The sequence below is a fragment of the Chinchilla lanigera genome, unplaced genomic scaffold, assembly GCF_000276665.1.
Source record: "Chinchilla lanigera isolate Chin_1 unplaced genomic scaffold, ChiLan1.0 scaffold00010, whole genome shotgun sequence".
NCBI classification, from domain to species: domain Eukaryota; kingdom Metazoa; phylum Chordata; class Mammalia; order Rodentia; family Chinchillidae; genus Chinchilla; species Chinchilla lanigera.
The window spans coordinates 30,480,612-30,503,292 of record NW_004955411.1 but is presented as its reverse complement, the minus strand read 5'-3'; the positions used below and the strand labels follow the sequence as shown (position 1 = coordinate 30,503,292).

Sequence of the window (22,681 nt, the reverse complement as noted above, 5' to 3'; positions counted from 1 at the left end):
CTTCAAAATATCCATAATTAACAGAGTAAGACAACAGGCATGAAATGCGAATATAAAAACCCACATCTGCAGAAAGACAAACAGCACTTTAGTCCATTGAGGTGACTGAACATGAGTGAAGTGCCATTCTAAACACCAACTCCTTTTTGTCCTTTAAAAGCAGATAGTTCAACTGGTTTTTAAAATTTTCACTTGTAAACAACATGAATCGAAATGGACAGTGAGATTAAATCTAAATACTATACAGTATACTTTAAAAACACTAGATAAAACACTGTAGTAAAGACACAGAAATCAGCGTTCACTTTGGTCTCTAGTATGGTTAGAGGTGTTAATACCAAAAGAAGCAACACATACTATTAAAGCCAGCTTGGTGGTAGGTGCCAGTGGTTGATAGATGGGATTAAAGAGGTAGTTAACACCATCAGTATCAAGCTGGGAAGTTTCACAATGTTAAGCCACAGATGTATTAAATATCATAATACTTTCTCACAGTACAGTACTTTACCATAACTTTGCATCTTCGTTCCAAACATAAAATTTAACAGTGAATCATAGGTCAACCTCTCACTCTAACAGAAGAACTAGGACACAGATCACACAACCACATCTTAAAGAGGCTGTTGACAATTATGTAAGACAAAATTTGATGCTTTCAACAAGTTATCCTTTTCTAAAACAAATAAACCTCATTAAGACATCTAGAAAATTAAAGTCAGTGCGGCTGCATATTTTCCCAAATTTTATAACCAAAAGGGAAATATGCATATATATTTTATGATAAACATTTCTTAGGGAAAACAGATAAATTAATTTAAATTAACGTTAAGACTTAATGAGATTTCCCATGTTCTGTATAATTCATCTTAAAGTGAATGTTACAAAGTTTATTAACACTTATGGGCTTTTATTCACAAACTAAATACAACCAGCAGTAACTTGGGGCTGCACCGGTGCAAAATAAAACTGAGCCAGAATACAAAAAAATACCGGCAATCAAAGTATCTTATTTTTGGAGGTGGACTGATGCTAATCATATGATGTTTCTTGATCTTTTTCTTTACATTGCACGCTAAATTTCCAAGTTGTAAGCAGGTAAAAACCACTCTAAATCTTCCAACTGTAAAAATACATCCAAAGACTAAAAATGCAAGTATAAAAATGTTTCCACTATAATCTGCCTTGTAGCAGATGAATAGTTCATAGGGCTCAGACACTGGCAGTGCATCTTTCCTAGGAATCACATTTGTGTTGACGTGAGGGTGAGTTCAAGAGGCAGCTTAACTCTCAGACCTACTGCCCCACCATTAGTAACTCCTGCAAACTGGTGCTTCTCACAGACCCTTTTCCCTCAGTAGCTAGGAACGGCATTGCCCTTCAAGTTCACTCCTTGGCAAGCTGGTGCTAGTTACCTGCCTGGGGCTACAATGCTCCAGTATGTTTTGGCTTCAGGGCAGCAGAGACATATACATGAAAAAGTTTGGCATATTTATATACCACTTGCCCAGCATGAATACTGTATACTCACACACCAACCCCTCCTCCTGCCACCCTTTCCTGACCCCCCGGCTCAGGGCAAAGCAGCTATTTCCAAGATTGCTTGTGTTCTGGTTTGCTTAAGCTGAAGAGTGCCCATAATTTTTTAAACTAAATACATGATGAACTTTAAGGAAATACTTGGAGACTTTGCTAATTAAAATGAGATTCTTCATTATTCAAATGTGTTTGTTGGAAACATGCAGTTATGAGTTGCTATTTATAATACAGATAAAAAGATTCTGTACCAGAGAATTATCAGTCATCTGTAAGGCTAGAGCAGCATAAAGGTGTGCTGTGTATCAACAATGAGGTAGTCCTTTGCTGTAAACAGAAGAATATTTCACCCATGTAAATGAACAGTAACGGGGATATTCACATCTGCAAGAATTCTGCCTTAGGGGATTTTTCACATGAAATAAAAACAACTGATATCTGATATTCAGGATTTTGATCTATGTCAAATTCAGAGGTAGGTACTAACATCAAGTACATGTACTTACATAAAGGTCTAAATTATTTGGCTTGTTTTGAGTAAGCAGGACTGTAGACTAGTCTGTAAAGAAATAACAACAACATTATACGGAATGTTCCCTGAGCAAAGTTCTTTGTCCTGAGTATGTTATGTAATAGTGACAACATTCTCATATAAAAAATAAACCCCAACTTTTAACCGTAAGATAGGTTTGGTATGTGCTCTTACTAGTTCAGTCTAGTCAGATGCTGAAACGGATTTAAAATTGTACCCCTAAGGTCCACAGTTCTCAAGGGTTTCTGTCTCTTCTGTTTTCATTTTCTACCATGGTCTCAGCTTTGAACTTTTTATATGTAAACAGGGAAGGCCAAATTTTCAAGTCCATAATCTCCTATTTCTATCAAGTAAAGGAACTTTGGTTTGAATTTTCAAAGTGACTTGTCACATTCTGCATTTTTACTGTTAACCTGCTTGTTATACCTGCTAAAAATTAAGCAATGCCACTTTGATTTGTCTACATAATTTAAATAAGCTTGAAATCCTCACATAAGGCAAGGAAATATTTCTCTACAGCTATATCACATTCAATATCGTCAAAGGTAGGCCTCACAGCATACTGATATTTCAAGATACACTGCGGAGATTCTCATAGACAGTGCTGTGAAATCCAAGCTGAGTCATGAAGGCCTGACAGGCCAGCCTGAGGCATGCTGCTCTGGTGGCGTGCTGAAACAGCAGCAACTATACCAGCATCCATGAGAGGACAAAAGAAAAGGGAGCAGAACTGTTCAAAAGAGTATGTTTTACTTGAGTCAAGCTGTTTTCTTTCTGATTATCTGAGCTTACATTAACAGGCGTATACAAAACTATATTTATTGCCAATAGTAAGCATTCTAATTAATTGGTACCTTTTGTAGATTTTCAGAAATTTGCCTATAATATCTAAAAAGGATGATCCAAATTAATTATTTTCATGACTGAAACCTAAGGAGGCCAATACTGTGACTGGTCCCTAGCCAGTCTGTTACTATAATGAAAATCAACCTGAGAAGATTCTCTATCCTTAGCATTTGATGTTCATCCTGAAGTATAGGTTACTTCAGCTCAAGCACTGAAGGTACCGCTCATCAGATCACTGTTACTATATAAGATACTTCTAGTTACATAGTGGGAGAGGTTTTAGTACCTCTGCCCAGGCCTGTCACTTTAGTTGCCCACCATCAAATACTACTTTTTAGTATCTTCACAGGTCAAACATACTGGGCAATTATGAGCATCCACTTAATTTTTATTCTCAACCCCAGTATTTTATTCATTTCCATGCTGCTTTTTAGAAACAAGTTGGAGAACTCTCCAGAGGGGAATAAAAATAGCCACCAAAAAATACAGACCATATAATTGGAGTTTTCCTTTAAGGTCTTCAGTAGTAAATAAGGAGGGCTTCCAGCGCTAAGTGATGGTTAGAAGACTGACTTAGTTAAGGGAAGCTGCTGTTGCCACAACCCCTTAAAAATCTCAGAACACGTAAAAGATTATAAATGAGCTGGTATCAAAATACCACTGAAAAGAATCTACTACGTTTATACATTACTCTCCCCTTCATTTCTCGTATTAGGCATGTAATTTACAATCAAAACATAGAATTAAAAACACTGAAATGTCAGCACAGAAATTTCACATTCATTGTCTTTTCTGGAGCTGTGTATCCCAGAATCAGAAAAGCTATGGCAGAGGCATTTGGGCTTAAGGTATTACCTTCAAAAGGGAGAAAAAAACCACTCCATAGAGAGCAAGAAAAAGAGGCAATCCCAAACTTGGTAGAAACTGGATGTCTTAAAAAACCTTTAGTACCATATGATTGGCAGCTCTGAGATTTGAAGTTTCCTTTGGTTCACACAAAAGGTAACAGTCATGTTTTCATTCTTATGAAATGAAATATAAATGTACTATAAAAAAGGTGACATGGTAAGAAAAATTCAAGGGATTATTTTCTAAACCATTTTAAATACTTCACATGGATTTTCAGGGTCTTAGAGATGTTCAATTATGTGAGGGAGGGTGTGTGCTTATCCACATACACAGATATATAAAGACAAACCCTCTTTTTACATATGTCTACATTCCTAGTAAAATCCGCACACACACGCACACAGAGCCAGGCTCCCTCCCTCGCACATGAGCATATATTGATGTATATAGTTCCTCATTCTCTAAATTACATAAAACACGACAACTTGCTCAAATGTAATTTGCTTAGAGTGATTTGTCTGTTTAAAAAAATCCACAGTTCCTCAACAGTAGTTAAAAATTCCAGGTCAGCTGCTATCTGTGAAATACTGTTTCCCTGTACTTGCATGAGGTAGACTTCCCAACCAGGTAGGGAAAACAGTATGTTAAGAAGGACTATGTCTTTTTTCGTTTTTGAACAGAAGGCCCCTTTTTGTTTTGCTCTTCTGGAGCCGCAGATGCCTTCGCGGAGGAAACTTCTTGAGGTGACCTGCCTGGCCGTTCCGAGCCCTCTGACCTAGCCTCCTGAGGAAGCAGTGGCGGAGCGCAGCCGTGTCCTCCTCCCCCTTCTCTGGGGGAGGCTGAAGTGCACGGCTGGGATTCTGCTTCCTGTCTTCCCTGAGAACTGGCGGGTAGCTGTGCAACAGTTTTGTGTGGGCAGTTTGCCACCATGTGCATGATGCTCTGACAGTAATGGCACTTCTTTGGCTGAGGAGGTAGACTACATTCCTTTGCATGATGATCAAGGCCACCACAGTTGTAGCATCTGTAAGGAAGAATGGGGAAAACGTCTTAGAAATAAGTAGCATGTGCCATAAAAACCTAAGTGATTGAACAGTTATTAAATGTTTGTAAAATAATAAAGGGTAATATGCACATAATTTAAATATTTACCAGAATACTCAAACTGTCAATGAGATCAGTTTAATGTGGCTGAAGAGTATGATGTTATTCATACTGCTTACTTCAAGAATCATAATCACCAAAATGTTCCAGCAACATTAGTCATGATAAACACAAGAGCCAGTGAAAAGCAAGTGTAGTAAAACAGGAAGGAATATTCAATTATTTCTCCACAGAAATGACTCATTTAAATTTGACAGGTTATTGTAAGAGAACAGTTTAGTCCACTAGAGGGCAGTCAAGACTCAAGAAAGCCAACCAGCTGGCTTTAAAATGAATACAGCTGTTTGCCATGATATGAAATAGCATTTCCCTTAGCTATGGGAAAATTATAGGCCGGATTACATTTTATAAATTTACCGCTTTTTTCAGTGTTAATTATTTTGAGTGCAGGAGCCAAATGTGCTGGCAGAATTTTTTCTTTGTGCAAAATTAAGCAGTACAGTGAAATATGATATATAAGAAAGATACCTGTCAGGAAGTCAGAATGACACTTGGGCAAATTACCAAGTAATTTTAGAATACTGAAAGTGTGTGAACCAGAATAATGCTATAAAATAAATGCTCTAAATACTCAGATCAGGTTAATAAAGTTTGATACTACTTAATAAAGTTCAACAACTGGAAAAGTTCATTGTCTTTTTCTTCTATAGAAATTCATTTTCCCTTAGAAGGAATTCTCCTAAATGGAAATAACCATTCATAATTAATTCTTTTTTTTTTTTTTTTTTTTTTTTCCAGTACCGGGAATAGAACTCACAACCTTGTGCTTGCCAGGCAGGCGCTGTGCCGCTGAGCTAAATCCCTAGCCCCCATAATTAATTCTTGAATGTGTACTGGTGATATGGTTTTGTACTAGATGTTTGAAAATCTGACTTACTTTCTAAAAATTGAGCAAGGAAATTATTTGGAGGCTCTATTTCCTCAAATTCAACCAGATTTCCTTTCTATAAAATTTTATATTGAAAACAAAAGAAGACCATAAAGTGGAGAAACTAAAACAAATTTATACTTACAATTTTTTTACCTGATTACTGAATACAGAATTTCCTTATTGATTTCCAAATGAAATGTTTTAAAAGCTATTTTAAATTTATTTTCCAGATACACAATTCTTGCAATGAAGCACAAATTTCAATAGGTCACAGTGTTCAAAAAAAATAGCCAAATATGCGGGAACTGAAAATTAATTTAAGATCAGAATGACAACCAAAATTAATTATATGTGTGTGAGAGAACATCAAGCTGGGTAATTCATACTGCGTCATATTTCAAAGACAATCTACTACTAACCTAATAAGCAGTATATACAGGACACTTAGTATTTTATTGCCTGGGGTCAATTGTAAAAGGTGAGCATTCTGAATTGGCAAAAACTAGGGTAATAACTGTTGTTTTTTCAGTTATCAATGTTATCTTAGAGATTTTAGAATAGATTCATAAGATGGGCTTTTATCTTTTGTAATGATGAACTGGTATTTATCTTAACTAATTGGATCATATTTCTAAAATTTAAAGGGAAAAACAAAGAAACCAAATGTGGTAATTATGTATTTCTCATAGAAATGCATACCATAGCATGAGTTAACAAATATTACACTGCAGATTCAATACTGTTTTAAACATGTTCTAAGAGATAGTACAAAACTAATGAATAAAATTTACTGATTAATGCCTGAACACTCAAAAATGGCATCTTTGAAAAATGTTATTTATAATAGTGTTTTCCAACATAGTTCTACAATGGGTAAGTGAATTCTTAAATCAAATTTACCCATCTATAAAACATCTTCTTCTGAATTAAATTCACTTCCTGAGCGTAACATCCAGTAAGAGCTCATTTTTGACAAGAGAGAAAATAGGCTAAAGGCTTCAGTAATAGAGCTGGCTTTCCTGACACATCAGTTTCATCAGTCAGTGTGGTATGCACTGTGTCATCCAATTCAGGGAACCATTCTGCCCACTCACTGACTAAGGGACTGATTGTCAGAATTCCTCTCTCACAAATGCGGTCTTCCATCACACTTGGTGCGTTACCATTATATGTGAGCTGTAACACTTATTTTTAAGGACACTATGTAATTTTGGTTCTCTTGCATTCTGATCTGCATCGTTAATTCACCCACTTAGCTTTTCAGATGCGTACTATCATTAGGCCAGACTGCCTACTACACTGCAAAGATTTGCATTCAGTGTATATGTGTTTAGCCTTAAAAGGGGAAGGAGTGGTACTTATTCTCTTCTATTTAATCGTTCAATGTCAATCATTCTGAGTGCAGATCACACGCTATTATGAAACCCCTTCCTTCCCAAAAGACTGACACCAAAATGAAAATATACAGCTACCTTTCAACTCATAAATGATACCACAGCCACATACTCTTAAATATAAGCTATGCAAGGTTCTATTTCCCTTTGTTCACTCCCCCACAATTCTCCAAATCAGAGTTTTTAGTCTGAATAAATTTTACATTACGATGTGAATGTAAAAATGACCAGTGTTCCCACATATAGCAACATGTTTAATAACTGTAAAGATACAGTGTCATAAGCAAAAGACTACAGATAGAAAACTATAATCACACTTTGTTATATATTCCATAGCCACACATGAAAAATAAAATATGCTTGGTTAACATAGGCAAGGCCCTAGGATCAAGACTCAGTGTTGCCCCCGCCGAAATTTTAATAAATAAAACCATCCATGTTAAGTATTTTATAAAATGCTGAGCTAATGACACAAAGTGCTTTTAACATATTAAACATAAATGGAAACACTGTTTAGTGTTAGAATGTTAAGGTCTTCATAAAATTACTGCATAAATAATTTTAATAAGCTAGGACATTCTATATGTATTACTTTTTATTTTTGAAGCTTTTAAAAGATGTTTTTGATAAATAATCAAATGGAGTCAACATTTTAAAAGATTATCAAAGTAAAATTTAAAAATTTAAATGAAAGAATGCCACCTGTAGACAGAACAGAGGCACCTAAGCAAAATAAATACAAACAAGTGTTTTAGGTCTTTAAAACTAATTATATTCTGAAATATATATATTATTATATATATTTTTCCAAGACCAAGCATTTCCATTAATTAGTAAGTTAGTAAAAACATACCCAAATTTCTAATAATTTCATTTTTAAAAAATGAAAACTGAATTAGAAATCAGAATTTAGATATGCTATATAAATATGTAAACAGTTTCAATGATACAAATAGAACTGAGCTCAAATGTGGATGACTAAAATATATGTAAACATTAATTTTTAAATGATATTCTAATGTCTTATGTGAAAGGCTTTACCAGCTATATGTTCTCCCTTGATACAAATGTGAGAAAAAAAAATATTTTTAGGATGAGAAGTGAGCCAAACAGAACCAGATATGTTGGTGCAACAGTACACAGAGTGTGAGTTTAAAAAATGCTGCTTTTCCAAAGGAAAGGTGGAGATCTTCAACACAAGAAGTGGCACATTGAACCTTAGTGTGCGACAAGTTTTAACTTGTTTGATAAAATCAGTTGAGAGCTGCAGTTGAGAGAAGATGTGAAGCATTTTGTAAACCAAAGATGACAGAAATCACATTAAGTTCTTTTTGACTTCACTGCAGTTGTGTGTGTGACTGTACTCGTTTAGATTCCAGCTTAAGAAATGTCATCAGGGGACATAAAATTTGGGACTATGGTTATGATCTTGAAACCTAACTTCAGAGCTCTCAATAGAAATTACCTAGTACTCCCTAGGCAAAAGCCTATGTCAACTGAGATGTAACATCAAAGTGATGCTGACTGTTTTCTGATTTTGATGGAACTGTGCAAGCTGAGTCTGTAGCCAGGAACCCTATGATGAAGTACTGAGCATTTTAAAGGCTTATTAGAGCACTTAAGAAATGACAGGTGTAGAAAATGGCCTGAGAAATGCACAAATGGTTTCATCCCTGTCATGACAATGCTGTGTCACATACCATTTCTGGTACAATAATTTCTGTCTAACAAAAATACAGTGTATCTTCATCCACCCTATTCACTAGATCTAGCACTGTATAATTTCTGGCTCTTCCCAAAAGTCAAAATGACCGTGAAGGATAAATATTTTAAATCAATCAAGACAACAAGAAGCCACCATAGTGCAACTAAACAATCATGAAAGTGAATTCTAAAATTGCTTCAGAAAGGGACTAGGAGAATGGGATGTGTGCTTGAAGGAAGAGTATGTATTTTGACCATACCTCTTACTGGAAAAAAATTGAAATGCTTCTCAGTATTTGAAAATGTTAAGGATTTATGCAGAAATTCAAATGCATGTTGAGTGTCAGGTCAGACCTCTAAGAATAATGATATAGGATCCATATGCTTCTCAAGAGTAAGAAATTGGAGAAAAAACAGTGAATAAAGCAGTATTAAGGAGAGAGACAAGAGTGGAAAAAGAAGTGCATGCTTTGGGCTGAAGAAAATATAACTATAGGAAGGGAATAGATAAAAATTCCTGGGGGGTAAAAAAGGTGAAAAAAAAAGATCAATAAAGTTTCCAAATGGGAGGCCAGACAGGGTTTAAGATAAGTCACAGACTGGAAAGAATTTCACTAAGTAAACTGAAGAAAAGGTAATGGACTCTCTAAGGAGGTCATCATTTTTAACCTTGACATAGTCCCACTAAAGTACAGAAATGAGGGGTGCAAGTGTAACTTAGCATGTACGAAACCTTGAGGTTGAAACCCTGATTTACTCCCCAGTACCCTCCCAAGTCAAGAAATGATACCGGTAATACTGCTAAACTCTAAGGTTTTCAATTTTAATATGTTTCACCTCTTGATCCTTAATTCACTTGTGCATCCAATTTTGCTTTGAAAGCTTCTAAACAATCTAAATGTACACCTGGGCACGGTTTATTCTCTCCATGGCGTCCGTCCCTTTTGAAATACCCAGGGTCGTCAAAAAACTTGGATGAATCACAGAACTGGCTTTGATGAATCAAAGCCACCTACACTTTAATGAAGTTACTTTTCATGTCATTCTTATATCCATGTGCCTTAAGACTAGAAGCTAATTAAACAATAAAACATTTTAATTAACTTTATTTTTATATATTCTTAAGTAGCAGAGAATATTAAATTTCTAGTAATATTGGTTAGTGGTAATACATATACTTTTTTAGAGTTTCCTAGAAAACAAATACACATTTAATATCAGAAAAGTTTGAATTATCTTTTAAAATGTAAATCCCAGTAACACCTGTCCCTATTACTTTAATTCATGCAAAAAATAAAATACTCTATACCTAGCATAGTATTGTCAAAAGAACTTAATAAATAGTAAAAATAATAGTTTCACTTTAAGTGCTTAATGTTCTCAAAACTGTGCCAAAGTTTTTTAATACGTTGTACAATTTAGTGTTCCCTTAAATATATTCATAAAAACATTAAGACTCAGAGAGTTTACCTGAAAGGAAATTTTAGTTGAAAATAACACATTTCATTTACATTTTTATTATATACAATGTTACACCCAACAATACTGATCTGACTTTATTCTTCCTAAGTCTAAAATAATATAGGACTCTTGAATTTAAAACATCAAACACACATACTCACACACACACACACAATTTAGATTCTTCTGTTTTGGGTGACTGTTTTTCCACTTTGTGCTGGAGTTTGGGGAGTCAGTTTCCATCTTCGAGCAGTCCCACCTATGAAATGGAAGGCTTGAATTGGTCTAGACAGTTTTGTCACTATCAAGGCCAGGTTTTATTTCTATCCTTCCTATATTTCATATGCTGAAAAGTTTTGTCTAGATTCTCATTCTCTCTAATCAGAACTTGTAGAGGTTCTCTATAAATCAGAACTTTGGATGGAAATTCTATAATTAGTATTATCACACTGACTCAATACAATTATAGTCAAAAGAGGCAAACCTTGCTTTTTAGCCCTTGAAATCATATTGTGATGTGAATGAACTGCAGTCAGATACTACTTGGATGTAGTCAGTGTAAATTAAGATTGTATCTTTTGGAGAACAATGTGACTGCATATTTCAAGGTATTAATATACAGACCCTCTCAACCAGCAACTCAAGGAATCTGCCCTCCTGGACTAGTCACTAAATTGCCCACACATGTGGGTTATAAAATATGGCCTACAGCATTGTCTATATGGGTAAAAAGTAATGACAAAGACAACAGATACTTATAATCAAACTTAGGTGATCTGGCTATGGAGTCCATGCACTTTACCACTAAGCTTTAAAAATGTACAACTGAAAGCCTACATATGTCAAGAAACACTCTGCAGGTATTAACAGGAATGAAATAAAATCATTTTGAAAAGCTGAGGTAGATCTATATGTACTGACATGGGAAAATCTTTTAAGACAAATAGGAAAAAAGCAAACTACAGAATACTATGCTAACCTTTTCTATTACCTGGCTATATGATGAGAAATTATCTATATATCTTGTTCTTCAATGGATGCAACCTCTATACTTGTTCAATTATTTTCATAAAATCAAATGAAAAGAAAATCAACCACTTCTGAACATACACTATGTGTGCAACTTTGTACTAGATGCCAAAATGAAGTGTCTGAATAGTCAGCTGGAGAGTAAAATCGATATATTTATATATTTCACATCATTTGATGCTTTCTCCTTACTGTGTTTTGGGTTGTCTTAGATTTATTCACTTTTGGGTTCTCTGATGAATGACACGGCTTATCTTGTAACACCAGCTAAAATGCACCAAAGTAAGTTGAAAAACACCTAGACTACAGCAATAACTCGTTTCACAAACCTTTCATCATCTAATGAAAACAACGAGATAAGATGGAAAACATGGGGGACAGACATGTGTGATGGATGGCAGTTCAGGTCACTGTGAAGTAGGGATGGCACATGTAGCTGATTTAAAAGAGAAGAGGCCTCAGAAGGGGAGAGGAATCATCAGAGGCATGGGGCTGAAGGGAGTCTTTTTCATGTCAGGGCATTTCAACCAGTGATGGTTATAACCCAGACATATTTGTATTTCATACCATTATGATTAAAAACACTTGGCAGATTCTGCAGCAACTCCCTGGAACAATAACCATTTGCCGACTCTTCTATTTTGTACCATAATTTGAAAAGGAGCATAATAATGAATTCTAGGTCATAAGTTAAATCTTTATTTGAAATAGAAGTGTTATCTCTCTTTTAGATGACAAACAACATCCTAGACAGGTAATCTGTTCTGGCTAATGGAAACTCTGAAAGAACAAGGAAAAAAGATACACTCAGATACAGATAACTTAATGCTTTCCAGTTTCTTGGGAGTAAAAGCAGTTTGTTATGAAACAGGACCCAATCCCACACACAGCGGGCACTCTGCCAGTGCTGCTTTCAGAACCCAAGACAATGAAGGAGGAGTATCTAGGTCAGGAGTAACACACACACACAAACACATATGCATATGCACGCACACATTCACTCCCACCCAAGGTATTTTTGTAGTAGTGATATTCTAACTATCTAAACTTCAAACTTCCATGCTCATTGGAAGTTTATAGTTTACCTACTATATTTGGTCACACCAATCTTTAGATATAGAGTATTTTAAAAAGTTATTGCTGCCAGGCGTAAGGGTACATGCTTGTAATCTCAGCACTCAGGAGGCTGAGCCAGGAGGCTTGCTAAAAGTTGGAGGCCAGCCTGGACTACATAGCGAGATCCTCTCTCAAAATAACTAACTAACTAAATAAGTTATTGCAACTGTCAAATATGAAGAAAGGAAAAGTATTCAGTATTTAACTTAAAATCAGTGACTGACTACATAAAAGATTCAGATTATAATATGTAGTCTGAAACTGTTTCTGTGTTTATCTACTACAGCAGCCTGAGTAAAAACTTCACCAGAGCATTCCAAATTCATCATGTCAAATATGACTCTGCTATAAATAAACATTAGCTTGCCCTAAAGAAATATAATTCTACTAGTGCTTTGTTTGTTTGGTTTTTTTTTGGGTCTTTTTTTTTTTTGGTTTTTCTCCGGTACCGGGAACCGAACTCACGACCTTGCACTTGCCAGGCAGGTGCTTTGCCACTGAGCTAAATCCCCAGCCCCTCTACTAGTGCTTTGTATTAACTTTTGTACAAGGTTTTCTCTTGCTTATCACATGATTTCTTTAAGGCTTTGGGTCTGTAAAACAGCATTATTTTTACCTGTGACATTATTTTTATCTGACATTGTTTTACAAGTCAGTCTAAAGTCATATGTATATATAGAGAATTTCCTACTATGCATACACTGAAAAAAGTTTTAATGTCAAACATTAAACCAGAACACAAGAACTTTTAAAAGAGGATTTCATCATAATAATGAATAATATTTGTTATCTACAGAAGTGGATATACACTTCCAAATAATATATGAAAGAATTTAAATACCACAATAAAAATGTCTTAAAGATAGCAGGAGAAATTTTAAAATATAGACAAAGTCAAGAATCAATCTTGGTGGAATGACTGGTTAACTGCACAGAAGTTTAGAGAACAGTTTCCAGTTTATACTGGTTGTTTGTAAGTGAGAAGCAAAAAGGGGTGCAGATTAAAAAATGTCATCCTAGGCTGAGGTAAGAGAGAATCTGCTGAGTTATTCAGAACTTGGAAGTTACCATGACCTCTGACATAGCTAATAACGTTGGTAGGACCTGAGTTTTTATGAAGATAGTAGCAGGACACTACCTTACTGCTGTATCAGTGATTTACTGACACTGGATTAGTGCTGTATCACTGAATGAGTAAGAAGTATTCATAAATGTTCCATTTTTACCACGAGTATATAGATAGTACTTAAAATATTTATAAAGGACTAGCTGTCTTACAGCATGTTGTTGTGATCTATCCAAAATGTACCCTTCAGACTAAGGCAAAAGACGGCTGTGCCAAGTCATCTCTTCTCTTGAAAGCTACACAAGAATCAGAGGGAATTAAACCTATTTTGCTGAAATCACTAAGAAAAGGCTTCTAATGATTATGTTTAATCTCCTGTCCCTGCACCAGCTACTGCTGAAAAAAAATGATGATATAGAGATGAAAAGTAAACAACCTCTGTCCATTTCTCCCTCCTGGTCTTCTTGTGACTGACTACTGTATGCTGCTCTTTGCCAAGAGTCCGAAGTGCTTAAACTTTTCACTATGTAACTGCGTAGGTGAAAATGAAACAAAGAAAATTGCTCCCATGTTCAAATAATCTCCATAAGCTGTGATATTTTCTCTTCTTCTACAGCTCTGATCTTGAAAATGAGAACTGAACGTAAAATCACATAAGGTACTCTTAGCTTTATGGCTACTTCTTTTTTTTCTCCTTACTGGTTAAAGATGCCCTTCATGTCAGGAGGTTGACTTGCTGCTGCTGCTGCTGCTGCTGCTGCTGCTGCTGCTGCTGCTGCTGCTGCTGCTGCTGTTTCTGAGACATTTACCTTTATTGTGAGCCTAATTTTAGGGGTCCAGCTCAGTGGGCCACAAACTACTATTAGGCTGCTAACTTCGAACAAGTTCTAGGTTTTGTCTGTGTTATCAATTCCCCAGAGAGAATGTAATCTTCAGCCAGAGGTCAAAGAATTCCTACAGAGATCAGTTTGAAAAATGTGACTTTCTGGTAAAGAAAAAAAAATCATAAAAGACAAAAGAAAATAGGGTACCATAAACTACATACAGTTAATAAAATCAGAACTGAAGACTTCAAACATTAGATTGATCAGATTCAAAAAGATCTACCCTAACCTAGAAAATCAAAAGTAAAGCCAGCATAATCAAAATCTACCTCTAATACAACTGTTTAACAAAAAAGAACTCAACACCTTGTAAAGAAGATAACATAACCAAGAATCACTACAAACTATGAGCCCAACATTCTACATACAAGAAAAATATTACTAGACATGTACTAGTGTCTAGTAATATTCTACATACAAGAAAAATATTACTAGACATGTACTAGTGTGTAGTAATATTCTACATACAAGACATGTACTCAAAAAAAAGTAATCCAGACTGTGAAAATACCCAACTGTGAAAATAGACAAACTCAAAACAGCTATCATAAATATGTTCAACAACATAAAAGATGAACATGATGAAGCAAAAAGGAGGAATACTGGAAGGAAAAAAAAAATTTGTAAAAATCAACTAGAAATTCTAGACCTGTAAGTTACAATGTTTAAAGTGAACAAATACATCTATTGGATAAATTAATTATCTTTGAAACTGCAGAAGAGCCGGCAAAATTAAAAAATGATTACAAAAGAAATAAACTGAATTACAAAGAAAATACAGTACTATAAAACATGAATAAAAGCCTCAGGGACGTGTGGTACAATAGGAAATCATCTGACACATATGTAATTAGAATCTCAGAGCAAACAGAATGAGGCAGAGACGCACACTTGATGAAATAATTGCCAAATATTTCCTGAATTTCATGATAAACATCTTGGGTCAACTAACTTAAAAAAAAGCCAGAGAACCTTAAACATGGCAAATACAAAAAAAAAAAAATATGCCTAGGGACATCAAAATTAAACTACTATAAATAAAGAAACAAAATGAAGAAAAGACATTTCACATTAAGAAACAAATGACATGTAAAACCTTCTTAGGAATAATGGAGGGCAGCTGACAATGGAACAGCCTTTTAAAAGTAGCAAAAGAAAATGCGCTTTCAACTGAGAATTCTACATGTACTTAAAATATCTTTTAAAGTGAGGGTAAAATAAAAATACTACCTGAGAGAACTTTTGCCCAGTAGACAAAAATTCTCTAAGAATAAGAGAAATGTTACTATGTGGATACTTATACCTAGAGAAAGGAAGGGAGAGAAGTAGAAATGAGAAATGTGTAAACAAAACGGTACTTACTCAACATAACCAAATGGTGGGATTTATAAATTATAGCTAAATAAAATATATGAGACAAGAGCACAGAGGATGACATGTGGGGATGAGTGGAATTATACTTTTGTAAGGCTCTTACAGTTTTGATCATAGAACAATATTAACCAAAGAAAAATAGAAAATGAAAATAAGGGAAAAAATAAATCAGAAATAATGAATAGCACAATGGTAGACTCAAATCTAGCCATATAAGTAACTATATTAATTACAAATTCTCTCATTATTCTAACTGAAAGATAGAGATGATCAGCTTTGAGGAGAAAAATACCTAACTATATTCTGATTATTACAAAATTTGGTGTATCTGCATTAGTATTAAACAAAGGATATTTAAAAATAAAATGAGAGAGCTGAAAAATTTCATAAATGTAAAAGGTCAGTTTATCAGAAAGGTACAATATTCCTAAATACAAATGCAACTAATTTGCTGCTTTAAAACACGTGAAATAAATACTATCAGATCTCAAGGGAGAAATACAGACATTACCAGTCATAGCTGAAATTTAACAACTTTTCCAATAACTGATAAAACAAGCACACACACACACACACACACACACACACACACACAGAGAGATTTAATTATACCAAGTACCATTATCTGATTAACATTATACAAGAATGAGCTTGATATCCACTGAATCTGCATTCTTTTCAAATACATTTAGAACACTATCCAGCATAGAATTTATGTTGAGAAAAATAATGAAAGTCACCAAACTTTACAAAGTCAAATCTTACAGAATGTTTTCTGCATAAACAGAATTAAATTAGAAGTAAGACACACAGAGATTCTAAATGATTTTGGAAATCCTACATTTTAAAGCAACACTTAGAGAAGAATCATAAGAGAAATTGGAAAAATATTTGTTAAAATTTGTGGGATATAACCAAAGAAATGCTTAGATGGGAATAACAAATTTTAAATGTTTATATTAGGAGAGACATTTAAAATAAATGGGGTAAGTTTTTACCTAAAGAAACTAGAAAAAAGCAAGAGAAATGGAAACTAAAATAAATAATTAAGACCAGAAAGCAATGATGTAGAAAATAAATGATAGAGAAAATTTACAAAGCCAAGAATTGGCTTGAAAAAAGTAATGCAAATAATAAAATCCAAGTAAAAATTGACTAAAAACAAGAAAAAGAGAAGACATAAATTGCCCCCATTAAGAATGAAAGAGGAAATAAATGAAAAAGGATATAAATGAAGATTATGAACAATTTTATGCCAAAATCATTCCACAAATTAGATCTAAAAAGACCCTTTCCTGGGAAGTGGGGAAACAAGGCAAGAAAATAGTCAATTTGAACTGCTTTCTGTGATGGGTAATTTTATATATTAATGTGCACAGACCATAGTTCTGTAAATAATTTCTAGTTAAACATCAATCTAGATGTTTCTGTTAAACTAAGTTTTAGATGGGACCAACATTCAAATTAATAGAAACTGAATAAAGCAGATTACCTTACACACTGATTGGGACTCTTTCAATTAATTGACAGCCTTCAGAGACAAGGACTGAGGTGTCCTGTGGAAGAAGGGGTTCTGTCCCCAGAATGCCTCTGGCTTTCAGCTGCAAATATCTGCTCCTTGGGTCCAGCAGTGGGCCTGCCTGCACATGTCAGGCGTGCCAGCCCCCAGAAATTCTGTCTCCAAATGGCTATAACATCACTGTTACAGGGATCTCTACCTTGCCAGCTTGTCCTGTTTTCAGGTCTGTGGGTCCCTACGAGCATCAGCCAATTCCTTAACATCCAATTAAATTTGTTTTTCTCTCTTTCTCTACCTATTGATTCTGTGTCCTTGCCTAATCCTGCTGATAAGCTTTTTCTCTAGCAAAAAAACAGTTTACTACAATAATCTGTAAAAATTAACAAAGGAAGTTTCAAGTCTAGACAGTTTTACTAGTGAATTCTACCAGTATTCAAAAGTTATTACGAGGTCACTTCTCACTAAATTATTCTACAGATCAAATGCAGCACCAACTAACTCTCCAGATGACAAGTACAGTTTATAATTTATATGTAAATGCAAAGGATCTTAAACATCCAAGGCAGTTTTGAAAAAGATATACAAGATTGGAGGGCTGACGCTAGCGGGTTTCAAGAATTAATGTAGGGCTGGGGATTTAGCTCAGCGGCAAAAGCGCCTGCCTGGCAAGCGCAAGGTCGCGAGTTCGGTTCTCGGTACTGGAGAAAAACCAAAATAAAAAAAAAAAAGAATTAATGTAAAGCTACATACAGTAGGATTTCTCAACCTTAGTATTATGATCTTCTGAGCCATTATGGTAATTCTTCTGGGTGTGGCTGTCCTGCGCATTAGAGGATGTTTAACAATACTGCTAGCTTCTATCACTTGCTGTCAATAGTAGCCCTTCTCCCCAGTTGTAAGAACCAAAGCTATCTCAAGACACTGCCACCCTCAGCTAAGAAACACAGAGGTCAAATAAACAAGTCACTTGTCCATCATAATGTCAACACCACAAGTCTTGTCTCTCACACTACCTGTATGAGGCCAATGACTTTCAACGCAAGTATGAAGGCAAAGCAATAAGTACAATAGAAAACAGCAGGAAAGTCTTCATAAAAAAGGCATTGGGACAAGTAGATAAACTTGTGTGGAAAAAATGAGTCTCATTCTCTACTTAATATCATGTGTCAAAGTGAATTCATTTATAAATCATAGGCCCAAACATAAAAGGTATTAACTACAACACTTCTTATAGAAAAAGTAGGAAAGTGCCTTCATAACTCTGGGATAGGCAAACATTTTAAAAGATACAGTAAGCTCCAATTATTTTTAAAATATGATGATCATCACTAAAATTTTAAAAAATTATTCACTAAAAGCTACTGATATGAAAATGAAGACAAACCTCAGAGTGGGAGAAAATATTCTCAAAACATTTTAACTTCAATGAAATTGTATCTAGAATTTACTCTATAGAGAACTTTTTTAAACAAGGCATGGTGGCACATGCCTATAATCCCAACACTTGGCAGGCTGAGACAGGAAGATACCAAGTTTGAGTACCAGCTGGGTAACTTAGCAAAAACTTATCTCAGAATATTTTTAAATGCTGGTGATGTCACTCAGTGTGAAGGCCCTGAGTTTAATCCCCACAATGGGAGAGGGACCTCTCTATTTCAGGAATTGAAAAAAAGGAATATCCAGTTTGGGAAACAAATAAACAAAAGAAATACAAATAGCTCAAAGTACATAAAAGGGTGCTCATTTGCCATCAAAGGAATGAAAACTAAAACCAAAATGAGATAACCCCTATTTGTGTCAAAAGGCTAAAATAGAAACTGCTAGAACTTCAAATATTGGGAAGGATATGGACCAAATGGAATACTGCTGGTTTAGAAAACTGGCAATTGCTTATGAGGTTTATACAACTACCATGTGATCTAGTAGTTCATATTTATGTTATTTCTCAGAAGAAACAAAAACATATACTCACAAAAGAGTTTTATGGCAGCTTTATTCGTACAGCAATAGATTATTAATGATATATAAATTTCAGAATCTTCATTTAAAAACTATACAATATTAAAAGAAAAATGACCTAATGATATAAAAAGTAACATTAGCCAACCTCATAAACACTATTTTAAGTGACATACACTGAAAGTGCTTCATAATTAATTGTATTTACATATGTTAAGGTTTAGCTAAATTCTAAACTAATCCGCAGGGACAGATATCAAGAGTAGTTACATATAGAATGTAGACAATGTCTTGAAAGATGCAACCCAATCCAAAAATGGGCATGAGAGATGAATACACACTTTTCAGATGAAAAAATACAAACAGCAAATAAATATATGAAAAAATGTTCAACATCACTGGTCACTTAAGAGGTGCAAATTAAAACAACACTGAGATTCCATCTTACCCTGGAAGGAATGGCTATTATTAAGAAATCGACAAAATAACAAATGCCGGAGGGGCTGTGGGGAAAAAGGAACCCCTCTCCACTGTTGATGGCAGTGTAGCCTGGTGAAACTACTATGGAAATCAGTAGAGATTCCTCAGATAACTAGGATTAGCAGTCTCATTTGACCCAGCTGTCCCCCTTCTCCATATTTTCCCAGAAGAATTAAAAATATCATGCCACGGTGATATACGTGCACCCATGTTTATAGCAGAACAATTTGTAATAGCTGGATGTTGGAAACAACCCAAATGGCCCATCAACTGAAAAATGGAGAAAATAGATGTGATCTTTTTATACAATGGAGTACTATTCAGTCGTAAAGAAGGATAAACTGGAGACTTTTATAGGTAACTGGATGCAACATGAGACCATACTCCTAAGTGAAATAAACCAGACTCACATGTGTAAACATCACATTGTCTCCCTAGTATGAGAAACTGATAAGATCCAAAATGCACAACAGATATTGTAAAATGGGAAGAAACTTCAAAAGGAAAGAGAAACTGGTTTGGGGGAATGGAAAAAAGAAGGAAGGAAAAAGAAAAAGTAAAAAAAAAAAAAAAAAATATATATATATATATGATAGATAAAATAGTTATACTACTAATTTCTCTCAGTTCATTCAAAAGATAGGTTTTGCTAATATTGTCTAGGCAATTAAATGCTGATATCTCATACTCTGAGTAACTAAAGATAACAATACTCAATATGTTAATTATTGTTAGCCTCTTATACTGCTTTGGAATTTTGAATTTTTTGTTGTTTCTTTTTCTTTAAAATAAAAAAAAAATGCAAAAAATATTCAAGGGATAATGGAAATATTCAAATACCACATATGTTGGGGTATTTGAAAACTGGGTGTGTATTCTAGCTAGACACAGTGGTACCGGCCCACAGTCCTGCACTCAAGGATGCTGAGCCAGCAGAATCACAAGTGCAAGCCCAGCCTGAGCAACTTAGTGTGACCTTGCCTCAAAAAATAAAAACGGGGCTGGGGATACAGCTTAGGACAACGGCCCTGGGTTTAATCCCCAGTACTACAAATATTTTTTAAAAAGGTGTCCATGCTATCAAAACTCATCAAATGACCACAAACAGCTGACAGGAACATCAATAATTTCTGTTTCTAAGAGAATGGCCAAAAAGTTTCTCTAAAGAATACCTGAATAAACCCTACTTTTTCACACACTGCCAGGCTTACTGAAAAACTGGAGAAATATGCTGTTGCAAATAGAAAAAGCCAAAGCCCAGAAGAGCCAGGTCTAACCAGAGGCAGGAGCAGTGATGTGTAACCAGACAAAAAACGTAGAGCTTGCCTGAAAGCAACACTCATACCAGTGCAACCACAGGTGACTACACAGTCACGGGTCAGCAGCACCAGAACTTGCACACACACTGAGGCTCGGATCATTGAAATGAGTTAAAGGCAGGGAAGTGCTAAGGAACTAAAGACAGAAGTAAACATGGCTCCTCTAAAGGAAAGCTTTCCCAATTCAAACCTGCTCTACTTTCACAGATTAAAGTCAAATATGTATAATCTCATCAAGGAAATATTGTTCTTATTGTTCATACAGTAAGATCATGAAACAATAAGAGATACTGCTCATATAATAAGAAATATGTATGATCTCATCAAAGATCATGAAACAGTAAGAAATAACCCACTATGAGAGAGAAACAGCACAAACACCAAACTTGGCTTTAGACATACAAGGATATAGGGATTATCAAAAACAGAGTATAAAATTCTAAAGATGAAATTTTTTTTAAAGAAATAAGAAATGATGGGTATGGCGGCACATGCCTGTGATCCCAGCACTCGGGAGGCTGAGGCACAAGGATCAGCGCAAGCTCAAGGCCAGCCTTGAACTGCATGAGATCCTGTCTCTTAAAAAAAAAGGTATGAAATGAAATATCAATAAAAGACTCAGAAAAATAACCAGGCACATTTGAAAGTATATAAATTCAAGAGAACCACTAGATATAAATATGATACTGTTGATATTTAAAACTCAGTAACTTAGACACCATGACAGGTAAGCTTAGTAAACTGGGAAATACACTTGAAGAAACTTCAAGGAACACAGTAGACTGATTAGAAGATTAGAAAAATAAAAAATGGTGAGGACAGTGGTGGCAAACCTATGGCGTGTGTGCGATAGCAGGCATGCAGGGCCCTCTCTGTTGGCACGTGAGCCAGGTCGCCTCAGCAGCTGAGCACCAGATAACTGCTCACATTGGGGCCATGTGCACGCTTGGAAGATGTAGCAGTGCTGGGTAATGATGTCACAAGCCATGACCCATTAGCCGTGACCCAGCTTTTGCATGGTTGGTCAGTGTGTTGCCAAGATTGGCTATGAGTTCAAATACATTTGTTTTTATTAACATGCGGTTTTAGCTTTCAGTTCTTTTATAACAAAGTGAAATTTAACATCTCAGATTTAACAAAGAGACATTCTAATGAACAGACTGAGATTGTTTTAATGTGATGGCCCCCTGACATATTTAAATGTGCAGTTTGTAAAGAACCTATGAAAACAACAGCAAGGATAAATATATTTGCTTGGACTGGCTGTGATTTTAGCAGAAGGTATTTCCCACAAGGTAGGAAATACACTCAGATGCCATTTTCAGAGCACGCCAAAAGTTTAATATTGCCCCCTTGCACTGGTGGTCAGTGAATATTGCCCCCTTGTGCTGGTGGTCCACAAATTCAAGAGGAAGCCCCACTGAGAACCACTGCTGTAGACTGTTGATTCAGTAAATATCCAATTCTTTAGTGTTAATTAATAGTGTTAGCTATTTTTGGCATAATGAAAGATTTGCACTGGGTGCTTCAATTTTTAATTGAAATTTAATTGCTTCAATTTTTAATTTTGTGTTTTTGTAG

General features: G+C 35.1%; 1 protein-coding gene across 1 annotated transcript in view; it reads right to left on the bottom strand.

Annotated features, from left to right (window-relative positions):
• Positions 1–3,614: 3,614 nt before the first annotated feature.
• Positions 3,615–22,681, bottom strand: part of Lin28b (lin-28 homolog B (C. elegans)) — a 118,471-nt gene continuing 99,404 nt past the window's right edge. Inside the window, exon 6 of the mRNA XM_013510789.1 lies at positions 3,615–4,784. Coding sequence (XP_013366243.1) covers positions 4,415–4,784 — 370 coding nt within the window. The 3' untranslated portion in view covers positions 3,615–4,414. The remainder of the gene's footprint in view (positions 4,785–22,681) is intronic.